We start from the raw sequence: 18,941 nt of genomic DNA, 5'->3' as shown, positions 1-18,941 counted from the left end.
GGTAAAGTAAAAATTACCCAGATGTATAAATGGGTAATGAGTGTACCAAGTTGGCCTTACTCGTGTGTGGGATTCCCTGTGTGGTTGGGAGTCTTTTGACCACGTTCACTCTGCTCCTGGGCAGTAAAGCTCTGGTGCTTCTCGCAGGCGTCATCGCTTTGCTATTCAGCGCTCGGCAGCTACTGGTGGAGTCAGAGTGAGTATCTGCAAGGACGCGTGGCTGCCTTGAATATCGATTCCTAATTATTGCCCGGACCGCAGCCCTCTGCTCCTCGACTGCATCGACGTCTCCAGTAATAAAAGTCGCTGGGAGAGAGGTTGAGGGAGGAGGGCTGTGCAGTTACACTCCCAGCACTGTCCGCTTGGACACGGTAAAGTGTGTGTCCGTATGCGTTCGGGAAGTTTGCCTGTTCTGCGTTTGCAGCCCATCACAAGGCCGCACGCACAGCGCGTTCACCCAACTGGACCCGAGAGAGGGTCGTGGACCTTGAGGGAGCGTGTGACGGCCTGACCGCGGTTGCTGTATCTGCGCTCCCCAACTTGGGGCAGTGCGTGATGTGACGTGATGTCGTTTCACCGCAGCTCTTCTGACGGACAGGGACGAAGCCTCCGTGGATGTCCACTGAACTTGTCATTTAGCCTCACGAAGCAGCTGAGATTATTATAGCGAATGTGACAGGTAATGCTGGGATTAGTAAGGATCCTGCTGAAGACGCTGTGACTTGTCACCGGCAAGGGGGTAAATCACCAGCGGTGAAATATCCGGATCTGCGCAGCTAGAAACAGCCCGTGTAACACGCAAGACTGATGTGTACTAGCATATCCGTTCAGCCCGTGTTGTCAGACACAGAACCGAATCTAAACCACTGATACCTGCACCTGGTAGAGCTTTAGCACCATCTTTGTAAAATGGAACAATTACCGTTTGAAACAAGCAAGGGATGTTTTGATAGTGAACGCCCCGAAGCTCCAGCGAAAGGGTCCGCTAATTATTTCTGACAGCTCTTCACATGTGCGGCGGACGCCTCGTTACCCGATGCCTGACGACGGCCAGCGCCTCCCATTACACTGTCACGCTAACAGCTGAGCATTGACGTCTGATCGTTAAAGGAACGCTGGGGGGGGGGTAGCTGCCACCGCCAACCCAGGTGGACCAGCCGAGCTGGGAGGAAGGCCTGGATAATAAGTTAGAGACCGGAGGTATTTATGAATTTAGATGATTTCTCCGTATCAGTTTACACTGATTTTACCCCTTTTATGCCATGGTGACTGTGTCAGTTCATGGTAACTACTTTGATCAAGGGTGTTGCGGCAAGAGGTACGATTCAAACCCTGGTCTTATGAGTCAAGGCAATAGCTCTACCCACCGCGCCACATGCAGGCCCCGTGCCGGGAGCCTCTTGTTGTACCCGTGAGTCATATTTTTCAGCTGAATTTACATGTATTGCTGTATTGATGTCGTTACATTATCCTGAGCTCTCAGTCTCACTGGGTGATGGCGTCTCTTGGGTCATGCGATGCAGCCGGGTGTTCCCACTTGTTCACAGCCCTCCTTGCGTCCTTCACCCTGTGGACATCCGCCGGTTCCAGTTCCTCTAAAATTAGTGACAGCGGGTTGCTATTACTGATGGAAACAAGATGCCTGGTTGACGGCGCGTTCGCCGTGCTGTTTGCCCGGCCCACGAATGGGGCGCTGTGAGTAAACGTCACAGTGATCGTCAACAGTTCTGGGAATAAAGTGCAGAGAAAAAGCGCAATGCAGTTGGCAGGGCAGCCCGGTTCTGGGTATGGATTCTGTTTTAACCCCAAGGGCCCTGATTTCCTCACCCCGTCAGTGTGTAAATATTCAAAGGGCTCAAGGTGGCGCTGTTGTCTTCTTTAGAGCCCAAACACTCCACAGCGGCATTGTTCCCACTTGATTTTTTTACCATGCTCAGCAAAAAGCAAGGCTTCTGGCAGCAATTCAGTATTGGAACTCATTTCCTACCATTTTAATGGAACTGCAGCAGTCTGTTGATGCCTCTTTATTGATGAGCACCGTGTGTGTGTCTGTGTGTTGGAGCGGCTGCCCAGGCTGGTCCTTAAAGTACTTGGTTGGGCAGCACTCGCTGTCTTTCCGTGGACGAGCTGAGCTCCGACTGCAATCGCGGGGAACCCCGATGCTGCTTTGCTACGGATGTCGTGGTTACCGTGGAGACGTGGACTTCCTCTTTGAGCACTAACTGATCATTAATGGATGTGATCGGTGAAAGTTCAGCCCCTACGTGTTCTTGGCTTTGCTGTATGGAGATGGTACCCTATGACTGGAGGGGCTGCCCTGGCTTGCTGGAGACGTTACTGGGTGAGAGAACACGAACAGGGAGGACAGCAACAAACATCGTGGGGCATTTTACCTACTTACATAGTGACATGACTCGTCGCGGTCCCTGCACATATTTGCTGTGCCGCGGTATGTTTCCACATAAACCACCGATCACCACTCCTGCAGCAGAAGTTGAGGTTTTGCCTGAGCAGGGAGTGCCCTCTATGGGTTAGCAGAGAGAAGTGCTTCAGTGCCGTCATTCGGCCACCGTGTGCGTGAATGTGTTTGAAAGTGTCTAGTAACATGGTTGTAGAATGGAGGTAGGGTAGTAACTGTGTCAGTAATGGGCTCAGAGCCCAAGTGATGTGTAGTACAAACATGCAAGAGGCATCTGGCAATCTGTCAGGTGGTGCTGGGCACGTGGGCCCCAACCGAGCGGTTTGATGCCAGGAGATCAGTGAGAGGAGTTGCTGCGGTGCCTGCGTACCGACTCGGGTTCAGCAGCAGGAGCCTTTGGGTGATGCTGGGAAGGAGGACTGAGCGTTGGGGGCGAGGTCACAGGGGACTGCGGACTGCTAGTTTTTTGGCGTTTGGCTGTTCCACGCCACGGTGCTACCAGCTGTTATCTTAGGACTGAGAGCGAAGTGTCGGGTGGAAGTGCTGGCTTGCAGAAGCCTGCAATTGAACCCCGAGCATGTAGCAGCTAAGAGCACCTGGGTGGCACCATGGCACAGTGAGTATCGCTGCTGTCTGATAGCGTCTGGGTGGGTGCGAGAGGACGTGGGTTCGATACCTGCTAAGTCTGTGTGGAGTTTGCATGTTCTCCCTGTGTCTATGTGGCTTTCCCCTGGGTGCTCTGGTTTCCTCCCACAGTCCAAAGACATGCTGTTCAGGCTCATTCATAGTGTGTGAGTGTCACAGAGAGAGTGTGTTCCACTGATGTATGGATGAGTGACCCAGTGTAAGTAATGTGTCTAGCAGTGTAAATCACCATGGTGAATAAGGTGTGTGGGCTCATAACACTACATAGAGTTTGTTGGAAGTTGCTTTGGAGAAAAGCATCCGCTAAGTAAATAAATGTAAATGTAAGAGCAGTCAGCCTCTTGGGATCCAGCATGGACTGAGGAGTCTTGTGTCTCATGGAGATGTGCTGCCCCACTGTGGCTGTTATGAGAGCCACTTCTGCTGTCTTGTATGATTGAAAGAATTAAGAAAATTTTTGATATTATTCCCAAATCAGTTGGTATTTCAGTCTTCTGTTCAGCCTGTACAATATTTGTGTTTCGCATAGACTCTCCATGTAAGGCTGTCAGGTTGTGGAGTGCTCATGTCACAGACTACCTGTAAACCATCTCTTCAACTTACACACAGCGAAAAACCGTTTGTGAGCTTGTTTTGTAACTCCAGAGTCACTTATAAATAGAAGCCCACCAGCTGATCAGAAAAAGCTCAATTGTCCATTTAAAAGTTGTAAACACCGTGGAAGCAAGTTGAACGGAGGTGGTCTCTGTTGGCTCGGTGGGTTAATACAGCTTGCACTGGCCTCACTTGCACAGAGAAATGGCAGAGAACAGTCAAGTGTGGAGAAAGCAGTTTACAAATAAATAACTTTAAAACTTCAAAAAAAAAAAAAATCTCAGTTGCACTTGTAACTCAGCTGTTTATATCTCGAGGATCCTGTGTAATTTACCCACATGAATTAGACCCTCAATTGTGCATCTATGAAAAAGTGAGATGGACCACGGCGAAAAATGTGAGGGCAAACCAAACTTTTAAGCCAAAAAGGCACTGGTAGGCAATGCAAAAGGCTCTTTTTCATACTGTGTACTGTAGTAAAGCAGTAAATTGCGTACACTATGGAGAACGGTTCTGATGAATACCGTATTGAGGATTTAATCTGTTTTTCATGTGCTGGTTCTTGAGGTAGTGGATTAGAAGTGTAATATTGCAACCGCCTGCCTCAAAGTTGTGCGTCGGGATTTTGCTTCTGTAAATGTTCACGAGGCTTTTTGCGAGCTACTCGTAATCCCTGCTAATCTCTCCTGCGGTGTTCGCAGTGCCGCACCTACAGCCGATCCCTTCGTTTCCCGCCTTTCTCCGCAATAATGAGTCGGTTCGCCAACGTGCCACGTTTCCTGCCACATCTCTGCCCAAATTCCCGGTTGTGGTGCCAGGTCGCTGTGCCGCCCCGAAGCGGGTACGGCCGCTCTCATCCACGGCGTTGCGATTGAACCGACCCTCACGCAACTCCCTCTCCAGTTCCAGCTCCGGCTTTTGAACCCTGACGCTCAGACATCCTTTCGTCGTTCCGCCGCTGTTTGCTTTCGGTGTCTGTGTAGCATTGCTCTTGTTCAGTACAAACATCGACACCTCATTTAACACACTTTTATTCGAGGGAATTATTGATGAGATTTCTCAGCCCAACCCCCAGCCATTTTCAGTGAGAAATATTTTCAGTGCGTCTGAAAATTGATTCCCTGCATCGACGGCAAGCATTTGTCTGAATGCACCTGCGGTCTTTGAAAAGGCTCTTTTTCATATTTTCCACTCTAATGTCAATGGCTGTTTTGGACGTACACCATCATTTCACCTTCATCTGTCAGGGTTCTCCTCCAGGTTCGAGGCGTCAGCAGTTAAGGCCTTGTAGTTGGGGAAACGAGAAGAGCGATGCAGCTGTGTTTCTTGGAAATAAACGCCCTTTTCATTTGGGAGCATTTGCACTGCGACAAGTGGCCAGAAGAAACATGGTGGAGCGCGGCCCATGCGGTGCCGGGGCGGTTACCACGGCCTCCCGGGCTCAGATCACCAGGGACAGAATGCTCACACTGAACACATCTACATTTGTTTCTGTGACACTTTTCAACATACAGCACCATACGGTCTTAAGCTGCTTACACTGATTTACCTATTTATGCAGCTGGGGACGTTTTTACTGTATCAATTCAAGGTAAGAGGGTGCAACAGCAGGAGGTGGGAATCGAGCCTGTTTGCATTCACAGCACTACGCCACCTGCTGCCCACTGATGATGCACTTAGGACGCTGTGTGTGATCCAGGAGGGCAAGGATGGACGCTGGTCCACCTGGAGAACACTGTACTTCCCCACCTCTGCATTTCCAAACTGAACCACCCGTGACAAGGAGCTCAGTCTCGCCCTGTGCGAACCACCACGAGTGTTCTTTCGGAGGCCTTTTTGTCTCATAGTGCAAACTGGTTTTCATTTTTTGCCGTGACAATAGCAGGGTGATGTCCAGGATAATTTAAATAAGTCCCCCGTGCAGCACTTGTACGTGAGTCCGAGGGATTGTGTACCTCCAACACCTCTTACACTATACCATGGCTTCCATTCAGGCACGATTAATGAAGGATGGACTTCTTCCTGTCAAATATGTGCCCTGCAGGAACCTACCATAGATACTGTAACTTTTATTGAATCACAGCGCACACCACACCTAAGTAAAACACACACACACACACACACACACACACACACACACACACACACTTTCTGAACTGCTTGTCCCATACAGGGTCGCAGAGCCTAATCCAGCAACTCAGGAGGGGGAGGGGACACACCCAGGACAGGACGCCAGTCCGTCGCAAGGCACCCCAAGTGGGACTCGAACCCCAGACCCACCGGAGAGTAGGACCCGGTCCAACCCACTGCGCCACTGCCCCCTCAAGTAAAACAAACTATAAGAAAGAATTTAGACAGAAGATGCAGAATGTTGCTGTATGATTCTTACATGTTCAGCCATCAGAGTGGTTTGCAATAATGACTGTGACCTATGGTCAAATAAAGGTTGGACCCTCCTGTCCCGAACCGCTGTGTGTGTAACTGCGTGTTCAGCATTCCTTCAGCTCCTTGAGATGTGGGCCCAGGCTGCCCCAGTGGGGTTTCTGCGGCCTCATATCCACCACTCTGCTCAACAATGGTGAGACACACAACTCGGAAAGAAGCGCGACGAGAAAAAAAGGTGACAGCTTTCAAGTTCACTGAGCCTTTCTGGATTTCACTGTGTGAGGGAGAATCCGAAGGACCTCTAATGTTGTGTTTAACTTTCTTTATATAGAAGGAGAGAAGGGCACCTCAGTGGGTGGCTTTGGTGCCTTGAATGTTGGTTCAGATCTGGCCCAGTCTGTGTGGAGTTTGCTCGTCTCTCGGCGTTCACTTGTGGATTTCCTTTGGGTGCTCTGGTTTCCCCCCACAATCCAAAGAGACATGTTTCAGGTACGCTAGTGGCTCCATATATGAGAGAGAGAGAACGAGTGTGTGTGTGAGATTGTCCCATGATGCACCAGTCTCCCATCCCTGATATACCCTTGCCTCACACCCTATGTTTCCAGGATGTTCAGGGATAGACTCTGGACCGCTGGCGACCCTTGCCTAGACATATTGATTATCAGTAGTAGGCAGTGAGACCAACGCAATTGAGTCTTATGGGAGGCACATCATTCAGATGTGTGTTTGCACGTTAATAGGGAGTTTTAAACCCTCGACAAATTCCCATTTTAATAAAGGTGAAATATTACGTATTTTCCAAACATTGCGGTGCTGGTTATTTTATTATGGAAAATGAAGCTTCCATTTTTTTTGATCAGACCAAATGAAAGAGGAAAAAAAAAACTGTAGTGACAGAGTAGTTCCACAGTTATTTATTATGTATGTTAATTAAAATTTAATTAAAAAGCCAATGTAAATTCAAATCAAAGTTCTGTCGCTCCTTATCAGCCGGTTTCCACTGCATTCAGCACAGAATAATTTAAATGTCTATTTTTTTCTCTGCCAAGCAGTGAGTCCGCAGTCAGTCGCGTTACCCATGAAACTGCTCCTGTACACGTACTCGGTGCTTGTGCAGCTGGCTGCTGGCGATCTGAAATTACACACCATAGTTATCAAAATTTCTGTATCGGGGTCATTTCTCCTGCTTGGGCATCAACACTTAAGTCCCTCATGGTGGACGCAGTTCAGCGGGAAGCACAGTCCTCGATACGGTCACTGAAACCACAACGAAAGGAGGCGGTCACAAGGAGAGGGTCTGTTTCATCACAGCTCTCTCTCGCTCGCTCTCTCTCTCCACCTGATTTCTTTTTCTCTCCCGCTCTTTGAGGGAACTATCTGTTGAAGAGTGGCAGCAGGTTCAGCCGCTCTCTCCATCCAAGGCGCAAGCAGATACTTGAGGACCTCACCCTAGGGGATCCTGCATCCCAATTAACATTCAGACGAGCGTGGCGGTCGGCTGCCGCGGCACGTCAGCCGTCGCTCGGCCGCAGGGGTGCCTTCCGTTAGGACACTTTGTTTTCCCGTTACGGTGCCTTTTTGCACTCCTGTCCTCCCTGGCCCCGCGGATGAGTCGCTGGACCAGCCCACTGATGACCTGAGTGAGGAGCCTGGAGAAGAGTCCAGAACAGAGAGAAGAACCAAAAGCGGAACCTTGAGAAGATCCCAGAGCAGAGCCAGGAGCTGAGGCAGCAGCCCAAAGAGGAACAGAGAGAGAAGAGCTGTGCGAGAGACTCAGAGGGCAGAGATGGGGGCACTCATGGTGATCTTCTCCTTGCAGCCCAAACAGAGGAACAAACGAACAGGTAGGCCAGGAGGGGCTGAGATCCCCTTCCCTTGGGTGGGTGACTGTCCATGGTGTCGGAATTCATCATTCTAGTCCTGCTCGCCAAGCAAAGCCGACGCTTGGGCAAGACTTCAGCTCTACGTGGATGTTGTGCGTCCTTCTGCGTAGGTTTCGTTACGGCACTTTGAGCGCGTTCGGGTACTTTTGTTTCCACGCGATTGCATTGAGGTGTGTTGGCTTCTTCACGCTGCTCTCCGCAGCACCTCCTCCCTCCACTCCGCCGCCAGCTGCATTCAGATGCCCTGTGATCGGACCCGCGACCTGCTCAGAGTCCGATGTTCACCATGTTCACCATAGTCCCCAGGAAAATAAGTTGGCAGTCCATGGAATTAGACAGCCCTGCGCTTTGTTTACATCTCCAACAAAAGAGATGATCCTGCTTCTTTATACGACTCCAGGGAGTTGATATTCGTTTAACACGGAGCTCATTAATTCCAGCTCTTTGCTGATGCGCTCCAGGATACATCAGATGTGCTTTTTAATGTGTTCTGCTGGAGTACAGTGGTTCTTCAGGCCATGTTGACTGTTGGTTCACTCTTAACCTATTTTTCGGGATGGATGGAGGAACAGGTGGGACGCAGAATAAATGGGTTATCCCTCCTATCCATTGATCACACTGACGAAGGCTAAGTGCAGCGTAAGCAGAAACTCATGGGAACCCAGATTTGAGAGCTCTAGTTAAAGTGGAGCTCGGTGTTTGGTAACAGTCCATGAGCTCAGCAAGGCCACGGTGCCTGTTGGTGATGTGAGGATCTGGTTAGCGTACAGCAGCCCATGCTCGAAAGTGCGTCCAAATTCCACATTCGGTGGTCATGGGGGAAAATATCCACCAGAATAGACACCCAGAGTGTATAAAATTTAAATGCGTGATTCTTAACTGCCATTTTCAGTAAACAAGAGTAAAGGGCAGAGTGGTGGGGTGACATGAAAATAGTATTTCAATAAGTAATTAACAATTATTTATCTTGTGCCATTGCCCAAAGTGACTTGAAATGTACTGGCAGGAATTTACCGATTCATTTATACAGCAGGGCAATTTTTACTGTGTCAGTTTATGGTGAATACCTTGTTCAAAGGTACTAGCAGGAGGTGGGATTTAAAGGCGGATCTTAAGAGCGCACAACAGATAGCTGCTATGCCATCTGCTGCCCCAATTAAGGTTATGAAAATTAGGGGGTCTACTCCATGGAGCAGTCAATCAGAATATTGATAAGGAAACCAATTTAAGATGGTAAAAATCTGAAACCAATACATCACGCCAAAAACATGGTCCATCTGCAAGTATGGACTGTTACAGGGTGTAAAAAATGCTCAGTGTGAACTAAAAGTGTGCTACTCTTAAGTACTTGACCAGGCTTTCAGTTCCATGAGCAGCGCTTCTCCACGAGAAGAGACGCTCTCATGGACTCTGCATCAATGGGGAAAGTTCTGGACCCAAGTTCATCGAGGAGCCTCGTGTGTGCTCAAGGACCTGTGTGGGTAAGATGAGATGAGTCACTGTAAGCCCGCAGGTATGAAGTGATGCTCCACTCGCCACTTTAACGCTGCTTGTTAATGACGAGAGGCACTCCCGCTCCGAGGCAGAGAGCTGTGCGGCCCACGCCTGTGCTGCGAATACAGGACGCGTCGTACCTCGCTTACACATGCAAATAGCACCGGAGCTGAAGTGGTGAAAACAAAGGTACGGTGTAAACAGACACAACTGAGATTCATTGCAGTTGAAACCCAGTTTTGCAGTTCTTTTGAGAGTTGCACAGGTGTTATGTAAAGCCCGGAGTATGGGAACACTGCTTGATATTTTTGTACAATTCAAAACTGGTTCAGCTTAGATGCATATTTGGTACATTGTAAACTAACCTTTTCTGTCTGTAGCCTCTCTGGGTCTCAGAAGGACACAAAATATCATTTTACAGTCTAAAGATAGTATATGGCCTAGTGTTTAGAGCCATAGCCCTGCAATCAGAGGACTCGGGTTCGAATACACACTCTTGATGTAATGTGGGAGGTGTTTACATTGACATGATGGGTAATTAAATCAATTAAAATAACACTCATTTCTGTTTGAGGAGTTAATTGAATTCACTGTGTTAATATTATAAGTCAAAGTTTAAAAATTTTCCAGATATTGGAGCAGCAGATTTTGTAGTGGTGATATGGGTTTGAATCCGACCTCCTGCTGCTGTACCCTTGATCAAGGTACTTACCCTGAATTGATACACTAAAGATTATCCAGCTGTTAATCATCATTTTAATCATCTGTATCAATGGATAAATTGTACCCCTTGCACCCAGTACCTCCGACATAGGCTGTGGGTCACTGTGACCCTGCTCAGGAGAAACGGTTACTGAAATTGGATGGATGATAAATGGGTAAATCAGTGGTGTTTAAATTTCACATCGCAAGTGACCGTGGAGAGAAGAGTATCACGTCCACGCCCACAACACAAGCGACAACACCTGACTCTGCACTAGCTCCTGAGTAATCGCTCACCCTAGAAAGACCCTCTTCAGGTCCCGTACGGTTGCGGAATCTCGTTCGGGACAACCGCCCTTCCTTGCGTTACTTCGCACACACACTTGCTCTATTCTCTGTTCACGATCTCCGGTTTTTTGACTCCTTGCTTCGTTCTCCGACCACGTCCGTGGATCCTCGTTCCTGTCCTGTTCGCCGGTCGACCAACTCTTCGCCTGTCCCTGGTTTTGAGAACTTGCGTCTTCCCTCAACTTCAGACGAACAACGCTGCACTTGGGTTCAGCCATCCCGGCTCCCTGTGTTCCGCGTGACAAAGAGTCGGATGAGTGAAAAAATAACAATATTCCATTTTATATCTGGATCTAGCAATAGACCCATAACAATGGCGAGAGGTGCAACGTACCTGTTTCTGTAGATCTTCGCTTCCCGCATGTTTGGTGTTAATTGATTGCCACACTCCTTGTTAGAGATGGGTCCTGGGCCCAGTGCTGGCTCTACCTCACTTCGAACCTTCTGGTGTTTACGCTCACAGCAGAGAGCACGCTGGAAGCCAGACTCACCACGGGGAGAGCAGCTGTCACCGCACCCAGGGCACCACCCTTCCACGTGGTTTTTCCTCAGAAGGTCCCCTTCAGCTCTCTGCAATGACACACACTTTTTAGTTATTTCCGTGTACTGCGACACTTTTGTTTTCTAAATTTTCCACTCCGGTTGATTTGTTTTCGGCTCTTCTGCCGTCTGTCTTGGCACAACTGCATTGGAATACCGTGTGTGCGTGGGAGCAGGTGTCACGTTGACATGTGCTTCTGCGGTACCACACCCTATAGCTCCATGTTCTCCTTTTGCACTGCAGATCCTCCGGTGCCGTACTGGACGGGAACACACCAATTGGATACGCTCGGAGGCTGTATAGCCCATGCTGCCGGAAATTTCAACAAATCCCTGCGTCCTGTCGCTTACACAATCCCCTTTCTGTACCCGAGTCTTCCTTCCTTTTGTTTTTCAGAGTCTGGCAAGTTTCAGTTTGGCAGTGTACTGTTTGGCTTTTCTTTGTTTCCTGAATGTATGCAGTTTTAATAATGTAGCTCATTTCTACCAGCATGTCTGCAAAAAGAAAACATCAGTGACGGTGATTCTGTCCTTTTCCCTTTTTTTGCACAAGCTGCATTTTAAATTAAGTTTCTGGCGTTGAAATTAAATGTGTAGGTTCACAGAGCCTTCTCGAAAGTGCTACTTCTGCAAGTGTTTTAAATTATGCAGTGACACACGACATGTATCTCGGTAAAATAATTTGCTTCCAAAGATTAATGAGATCCCTATTTATGGCAGAATATAATCAGATTAATGTCTGCCTCCTCTAGTTTGAAGATATGGATATGCTTGTTGCAGAGCTGATTAATGTGCAATAAGCTTGTTATTCTTTGTCCAGCTGAGTTCATCCCATCTCTTGGGCATTTTGACAGAGATTTGTGGATTCTCTGACTAGAGCATATCTCCTTGGCACCCGTGTTTTTAAAGGAATGAGAAGGAGGGGAGTGAGGAAGTACACTAGCTGGGAACATGATTAGAAAAATTAATTAGAACAAGCAGATGATGAGGAGACAAATATGAAACAATCAACAGGTGTGTCTTTGACATTGTGTGGTGTAACTTTGAAGAGCAGCAGTTCTCCAGATGCTCTGATGAGGGCAGAAGAATCCCATGTTAGAAATTACTCATGGGCAAAAGGACTGATGAACCCTCCAAGGACTTTTAAATTATTTAATTGTTAATTTAGCTAATGGCCTTCATCCAAAGTGATTTAGAATATTAGATATTCATAACAAGGTACTTCAAATTATTTACCCATTCATACAGCTGTGTGAATAAGAATTGTGTAAGTACTTTTATGGAGTGCTTTGAACCCCGGACTTTCGGATGTCAAGGTGTCGGTAACCGCTGTGTTGTCTGCTGGACCTATGGTTTCCGACATGATTGTCTATTTTCGCTTATTTAAAGACATTTAAATGCACACAGACCATCTTCTGAATGTTGGTGGAAAACAAAAACCCTCCAGATCCCTCTGGAATATATTGCCTTGACTTCTGTTAGATGTCAGAAGTATATTGTCAGCAAGCAGTGTGTCAACTAAAAATACACACACACACACACACACACACACACACACACATTTTCAGAACCGCTTGTCCCAGACAGGGTCACGGGGAACCGGAGCCTACCCGGTAACACAGGGCATAAGGCCAGAGGGGGAAGGGGACACACCCAGGACGGGACGCCAGTCCGCCGCAAGGCACCCCAAGCGGGATTCAAACCCCAGACCCACTGGAGAGCAGGACTGCGGTCCAACCCACTGCGCCACCGCACCCCCTCAACTAAAAATATTCCTCATTATTTTGGGAATTGGACACTGAAAAATATGTAATATGGTGTAGTAGTTAAAACCCTGCCATCACAGCATTTTATATTGAATTCTGGCGGTTGCATACTTGATCAAGATACTTACATTGAATTTATACAGTAAAAGGTCACCCAGCTGTAAAAAATAGGAAAATCACTGTAAGAAGCTCAATATCTGCTAAATATAGGTTAGTAATCATAATAATAATTTATGTTTCTGTATGCCCAGACATAAATGTTTTTTTACCTTCTGTTGCTAACTGAAAACCACCTGTCCTGTTTTGCTCCAGCATGCTTCAGTGTCTTACACATTGTTAGGCTCTGGTGTGTGCACTTGAGGAAAAATCACTGAGATTTTTTTTTTAAACTTTATTTAATAAAGTTATCAATAATACACAACCAAAGCAACACATTAAAATCCACAATCCAACAAACCCAATACCATTTTCCTACAGTTGGTCAACAAAGTTGCTAAGCAACCATTACATAAAACACATTGTCGAGACAAAATCTTTCCCATAACAGTCCCTTTCTGGCATCAAAAAAATATAACTGACCCATGTCTTCCCCACACCAACATACCCAAAAGGACTGTCCCCCAGTAGCAGCTCAGCTGAAGTCATCATCATAATACATGCTTCCTTCAAAACACATAAGATACTTCTAAATTACAACATAGAACTTGATCATACCCCTAAAACCAGACAAATAAATACAAAACAAACATACACATAAGTAATCACACACACACACACACACATTTTCTGACCCGCTTGTCCCATACAGGGTCACGGGGAACCGGAGCCTACCCGGTAACACAGGGCGTAAGGCCGGAGGGGGAGGGGACACACCCAGGACGGGACGCCAGTCCGTCGCAAGGCACCCCAAGCGGGACTCGAACCCCAGACCCACCGGAGAGGAGGACTGTGGTCCAACCCACTGCGCCACCGCACCCCCTATCACATAAGTAATCATCAGTATAAAACTCAGTGCACAGAAACACATAGTAAAACAAGCCATTAAAATCTATAAATAACACTTATACAAATAACCCACATAAGTTAAAATTTACGTTTGTTTTCACTTACTACTCGGTAGCTACGGAAAAAATGTTGTTCTTTCATGGATGAACAGCAGATGGCACTGAAGGATCAGCAGATGGTGGGTAGATGGCGTATTCCCCGCATCCTTTGGGAAGTCCTGAATGGACATCATTACCGCATGGACTCATGACATCATCACTGCACCTTCGTTTTGCTCCAGAGTAACAGTGAAGGTGCAATAATTGTGAAGAGCAGCTGAAAAGAACTGTACTATCCTGTCTTCAGATTTTCTCTCTCTCCTTGCTGGTTAAAGTGTTGCTGTTTTTTATTTATTTATTTATTTATTTATTTATTTTCCCCACGGCAACTCCTCGTGCGGCAGGTTGTGTGAAAAGATCTCCCACACTCTCGACAACTGGGAATTAGACCCTCAGAGAGGTGCGAATGGCCTTCGAGTAATACTCACATCTGAGATGAAAGAGGCTGTCGGGGAGGAATCAAACACACAGCGTGACGGGACTAGAGCCATCCGTTCACTTTGGTAGGAATGTCCTCCAGTAGAGCTGGAAATTCCTGTGACCTCAGTAATGAAGTGAACAAAGAAAGAAAGATGCTCTTGACTCTGAACCTGGCGCAGTATACTAATTTTTTTTTGTTGATAAATTTAAGCCCTTTCCTGTTTTCCTGAAGCAGCAACTTTGGTTTTCAATCACGTCTGTTCTGGTTTTTCAGGGGTAAATCATACACAGAACCCGAGCTGAGTTCCTGCTCTTTAGAATTTACTTGAATGACACCTTCTCATCCATCTCCTTAGCCTCTCGTCCAAGATTGCCTCTTGAAGTCCTCTGGTTCAGGATGAACGTAGTAAGACAGTGTTTTCAAGAATACACACACACACACACACACACACACACACACACACACACACACACACACACATATTTTCTGACCCGCTTGTCCCAGACAGGGTCACGGGGAACCGGAGCCTACCCGGCAACACAGGGCGTAAGGCCGGAGGGGGAAGGGACACACCCAGGACGGGACGGCAGTCCGTCGCAAGGCACCCCAAGCGGGACTCGAACCCCAGACCCACTGGAGAGCAGGACCCGGTCCAACCCGCTGCGCCACCATGCCCCCCTGTTTTCAAGAATAGCCACTACTATTTTCTTACCACATGGTTTAAGATAAAAAAAATGGTATGTAAATTACTATCTCTGTGATTGACTTTTTCATGCAAGGTGGGTTTTCTGGCTGAGCGCCTGATCACCATGACCTTTATTGAATAAGTACTTATTGGTAATGGTTGGTTGGGTTGGTGTGAGTTTCGTTGCTGGAATAAAATACTGAACATCAACAAAATTATGCCTTAACATATTGGAAAGTACCTGCAGAAAACCTGTTTCTGAACGTGCCGTATAGTTGTATTGAAACGTTCATTTAGTTTTGTTTTGTGAGGTTTCTGCCCCATGTAAGTTGTTCAACTTAACGTGAAAGTGTTAATCATGCATGAATCAGGTAAATTTGCTTTGCTTGAGTGTAAACGTGGGCAATGTCAGGGTTGGTGGTCAAAAGAAGAGTGAACATTTCTGACTTGTTACCTGTGCCCAGATTGAGTTTGTATAGATGATAACAAAATCTAATTAATATACAATTGATCAAATTGCTTTAAAGGCCAAAAGCCCATCAGGGTCTCCCTGGAATTAGAAGGGCTTTCTTTGTTTTTAAAAGCTTTAATGTTGATTGACTGTAAGACAGCATTCATTTTGTGCTACAAATTTAATTTCTTGCAAATAACGAATATTGTACAAAACATTCTCCTTTTATCTGGCTCATACATTTTGTTGAATATTAATGATATCAGTGCTGTCGTCCCTCTCTTCTTTTTAATTCATTCTTGAACTTGGCGTAATTGTTCAGACACCAGTGTTCACCTGGACCTTTCTGCACTGGCTCCTCCTGTTATGAAAGGTCAACTTTTTTGAAGATATAAACAAACACACACACACACACACACACAAACCATTTGTCCCAAGCGGGGTCACGGCAAACCAGAGCCTACCCAACACAGGGTGTGGGGCTGGAGGGGGAGGGGACATACCCAGGACGGGATGGCAGTCTGTCGCAAGATGCCCAAAGCAGGACTTGAACCCCGGACCCGCCAGAGAGCGAGACCCGGCCAAACCCACTGTGCCACCGCACTGTCACACTCCCCGCAATATATAAACATTATACTGTTATTCAAATGTCTTGAAAAATCATTTTTTTACAGCCATATCCAGATTTTGTATACAACCTAACAAGCAGATAAATTGAATGAGGCTTGTATTATTTGGCTTTTATTGATTGTGGCTTTGTAGTGAGAGTAAATTTGGAATTACTAATAACAAAAGTCCTGAACAGACTTCTGGTCTCAGTTGTGTTCATAAGCTGAGAAGACTCAGTAGAAATACAAAGTTAATTGTCAATATGCAAATGATCTCAGGTCATTTTAAAACTTTATTTTTAGATAAATATATTTCTAATGTAGGGGGGTGCGGTGGCGCAGTGGGTTGGACCACAGTCCTGCTCTCTGGTGGGTCTGGGGTTCGAGTCCCGCTTGGGGTGCCTTGCGATGGACTGGCGTCCCGTCCTGGGTGTGTCCCCTCCCCCTCTGGCCTTCCGCCCTGTGTTACCGGGTAGGCTCTGGTTCCCCGCGACCCCGTATGGGACAAGCGGTTTCAGATGATACGTGTGTGTGTGCTTTTGAGAAGGTTCTGTGCTTATATTAGTGGCTCTGTTTTTTTTGTCCTTCCAGCATGAACGCTCAAAGACAGGACAGGGGAACACAGCCCCTCTCACCCTCTGCCAAGGAAGTCATTAGTAGATTGCTGGGTTCTGCCCACATTACCGGTATAAAAAGGATCTTTTATTCTTTTGGTTTTTAAGCTAGTGTTAGGACAGACTCCTCAATCACTGCTAAATGCACCAATTATTTGTGCTCGTGTCGACGCGGGAGCACTCCAGGTTCAGTTCAACATCGCATCTGAAAGACTCCGTGGTAATGGAGGTATGTGGACATGCGGACCACAGTCCTCGTGTTAAATTTTACAACAGAAGCAGAGCTCCATGTCCTGGATTGTGCTCTTGCGGTGTGATGGTCGGGCAATGTGTATGCGGCCTGTTTGAATTGCTTGTGGTTCCCTTCAGTCCGACTCAATCCCCTGCCTCATAATTAGTACCCGGCAAACAGTATTACCCGCACATCAGTGGTAATTGCTTTTGTTGTCAATCACAGGCTGATGAAGGAGACACACAGAGATGAAGGAGGCCCTGATTGCCGCACATCTCCATCCTGCCTACTTTCCACTTCCAGTCACCACCTTGTTGCGCAATAAGTGAGCAGCAGTGATAAGAACCTGCTCCTCATTTCTGTTATTCATAGCAGTTCTCCGGTTTCAAGAATATCTCTCTTTCGAACTGTTAAAAAAGAAAAAAAAAAACAAGAATATGCCAGTTTATTTTGCATGTTGCCTGAGCGTTTTGTGATATTTTATTCTTGCAGCGCTAATGTCAGCAGTGTGTCAGCTTCTTAGTGACAAGTACATCCCGGTGGATTCTTTGATTTGTCACATGGTGAAGAGGAGAACAAGCACGCTGTGCATTTCAGTCATCGACACTTTGATGGGGACGCGAGGCATAAGTTATACATGACAGGGTTACTTTACACTGGTTTGTTGCAGCGTGGTACACAGCTGAGTACAGTAAATTCTGTTTGCTCTCAGTGCCTTCCTGTCATCTGGGCAGGTCAAAGGTGGATGGGCTGAATTTCCCAGGGTCTCTGCTCAGTGGGCCTGTGTGTCTGTGAGCCCAGCTGATATGTGCACAGACATCCTGGGAGTGCAAAGGGCAGGAAGGGATGTCTGTGATAAAATGTGTAAGCCAAGTGCAAGTCATCCATCAGCCATTGTGGTGTCAGTCATCGGTTTTGATGATGAGCAAGTGTATTCCCAGTGCCTCTCTTGTTAGAAGAAGGTGGGCTCATGGTACCATCCTCTGAGCATATCTCACGGCTTTCCATTAAAGTCCTCTATGGCTGTTCACGGCGTTGTTAAAATATACATCCACCACACAGTTAGAAGCTGGTAATCGTCAATGCTCCTGCTGTAAAACACTTGATCAAGGTACTTACCTGAAATCATACAGTAAAAATTACCCACTTGGATAATCATTGCCATCACTTAGCATACAATTCCAATGTTTTGCGTTATCTCGAAGAAAGGAGTCAAATAAAAGTATAAATAGTACAGCTTTGTTCTTATGATACAGTTTGTATCACTGCAGTTCCTGATGCTCAATATTTATGTGTAGGTATTATACAGAATTCACATGTCATTTAACAGAGTTTGAAGATTGTCCGGTTTTGTCAAAAGCACAGCAGACATCACGATGGCTGGTTTAATTTCTAGTTTAGTTAAGGTGATCAAAAAGATTGATGTGAGAGCCGTGTGCTCAGGGGAAGTAGATATGTGTAGATCTTGATTTCCGCAGCCTGCACACTTCAGAAGTGAGCGCTGTTCTGAGAAAATGCTCAGTAAACCGGTAAACGATAGCACAGCAATGGAGATGGGGGGTAGCATCGTCACCATAACAGCCTCAGTCCTTGCGTTTGAATCCTGCTTCAGGGATTGGAGTTGTAAGAGAATGTTTCTGAGGCTGCCTCAGGCTAAGGTAGATTTTTCTGGTACCTGTGAGGGCATTTGTTAAACCACCCTCAATATAATTATTTGAAAAGCAAGAGCTGATTGTCCCGAGTCCATGTGAAGAAATCTATGATTTCCTCGTTGTAATGCAAGTTGATCCTCATCCATCACATTGCTTGCTCTGGACAGATTGATTGAAGCACCAAAGGACAGCATGGGGGACTGAAACCATGGGGCTCCTTCTGTCTCAACTCCGTTTCCCCTTGGTGGAGTTTCTTCCAAGACCTGCTCCAGGATGAGTGGATAGGATGGATGCGAGGGCCTTTTACTGTGGCCTCACTTGACAGGCATGTGCACTTGTGGTCTTCTGATTGCTGCTCTCAAGTTAGACGGGTAGTGATTCTTCCTCTTATTCACCACC

The 18,941-nt window shown here is 46.8% G+C and overlaps 1 protein-coding gene across 6 annotated transcripts in view; it reads left to right on the top strand.

Moving 5' to 3' along the window:
• kcnip4a (potassium voltage-gated channel interacting protein 4a) overlaps nt 1-18,941 on the top strand; it is a 123,429-nt gene that overhangs the window by 56,020 nt on the left and 48,468 nt on the right. Inside the window, exon 1 of one of the 6 annotated variants that reach the window (XM_018759622.2) lies at nt 7,102-7,887. The exons of the other annotated variants lie outside the window; for them this stretch is intronic. Coding sequence (XP_018615138.1) covers nt 7,830-7,887 — 58 coding nt within the window. The 5' untranslated portion in view covers nt 7,102-7,829. Of the gene's footprint in view, nt 1-7,101; nt 7,888-18,941 lie in introns of those variants that run through there. 6 annotated transcript variants of the gene reach the window in all.

Source organism: Scleropages formosus, chromosome 5, assembly GCF_900964775.1.
Source record: "Scleropages formosus chromosome 5, fSclFor1.1, whole genome shotgun sequence".
Lineage (NCBI taxonomy): Eukaryota > Metazoa > Chordata > Actinopteri > Osteoglossiformes > Osteoglossidae > Scleropages > Scleropages formosus.
Note: the sequence above shows the minus strand (reverse complement) of the source record. Positions and strands in the feature narration are given on the sequence as shown.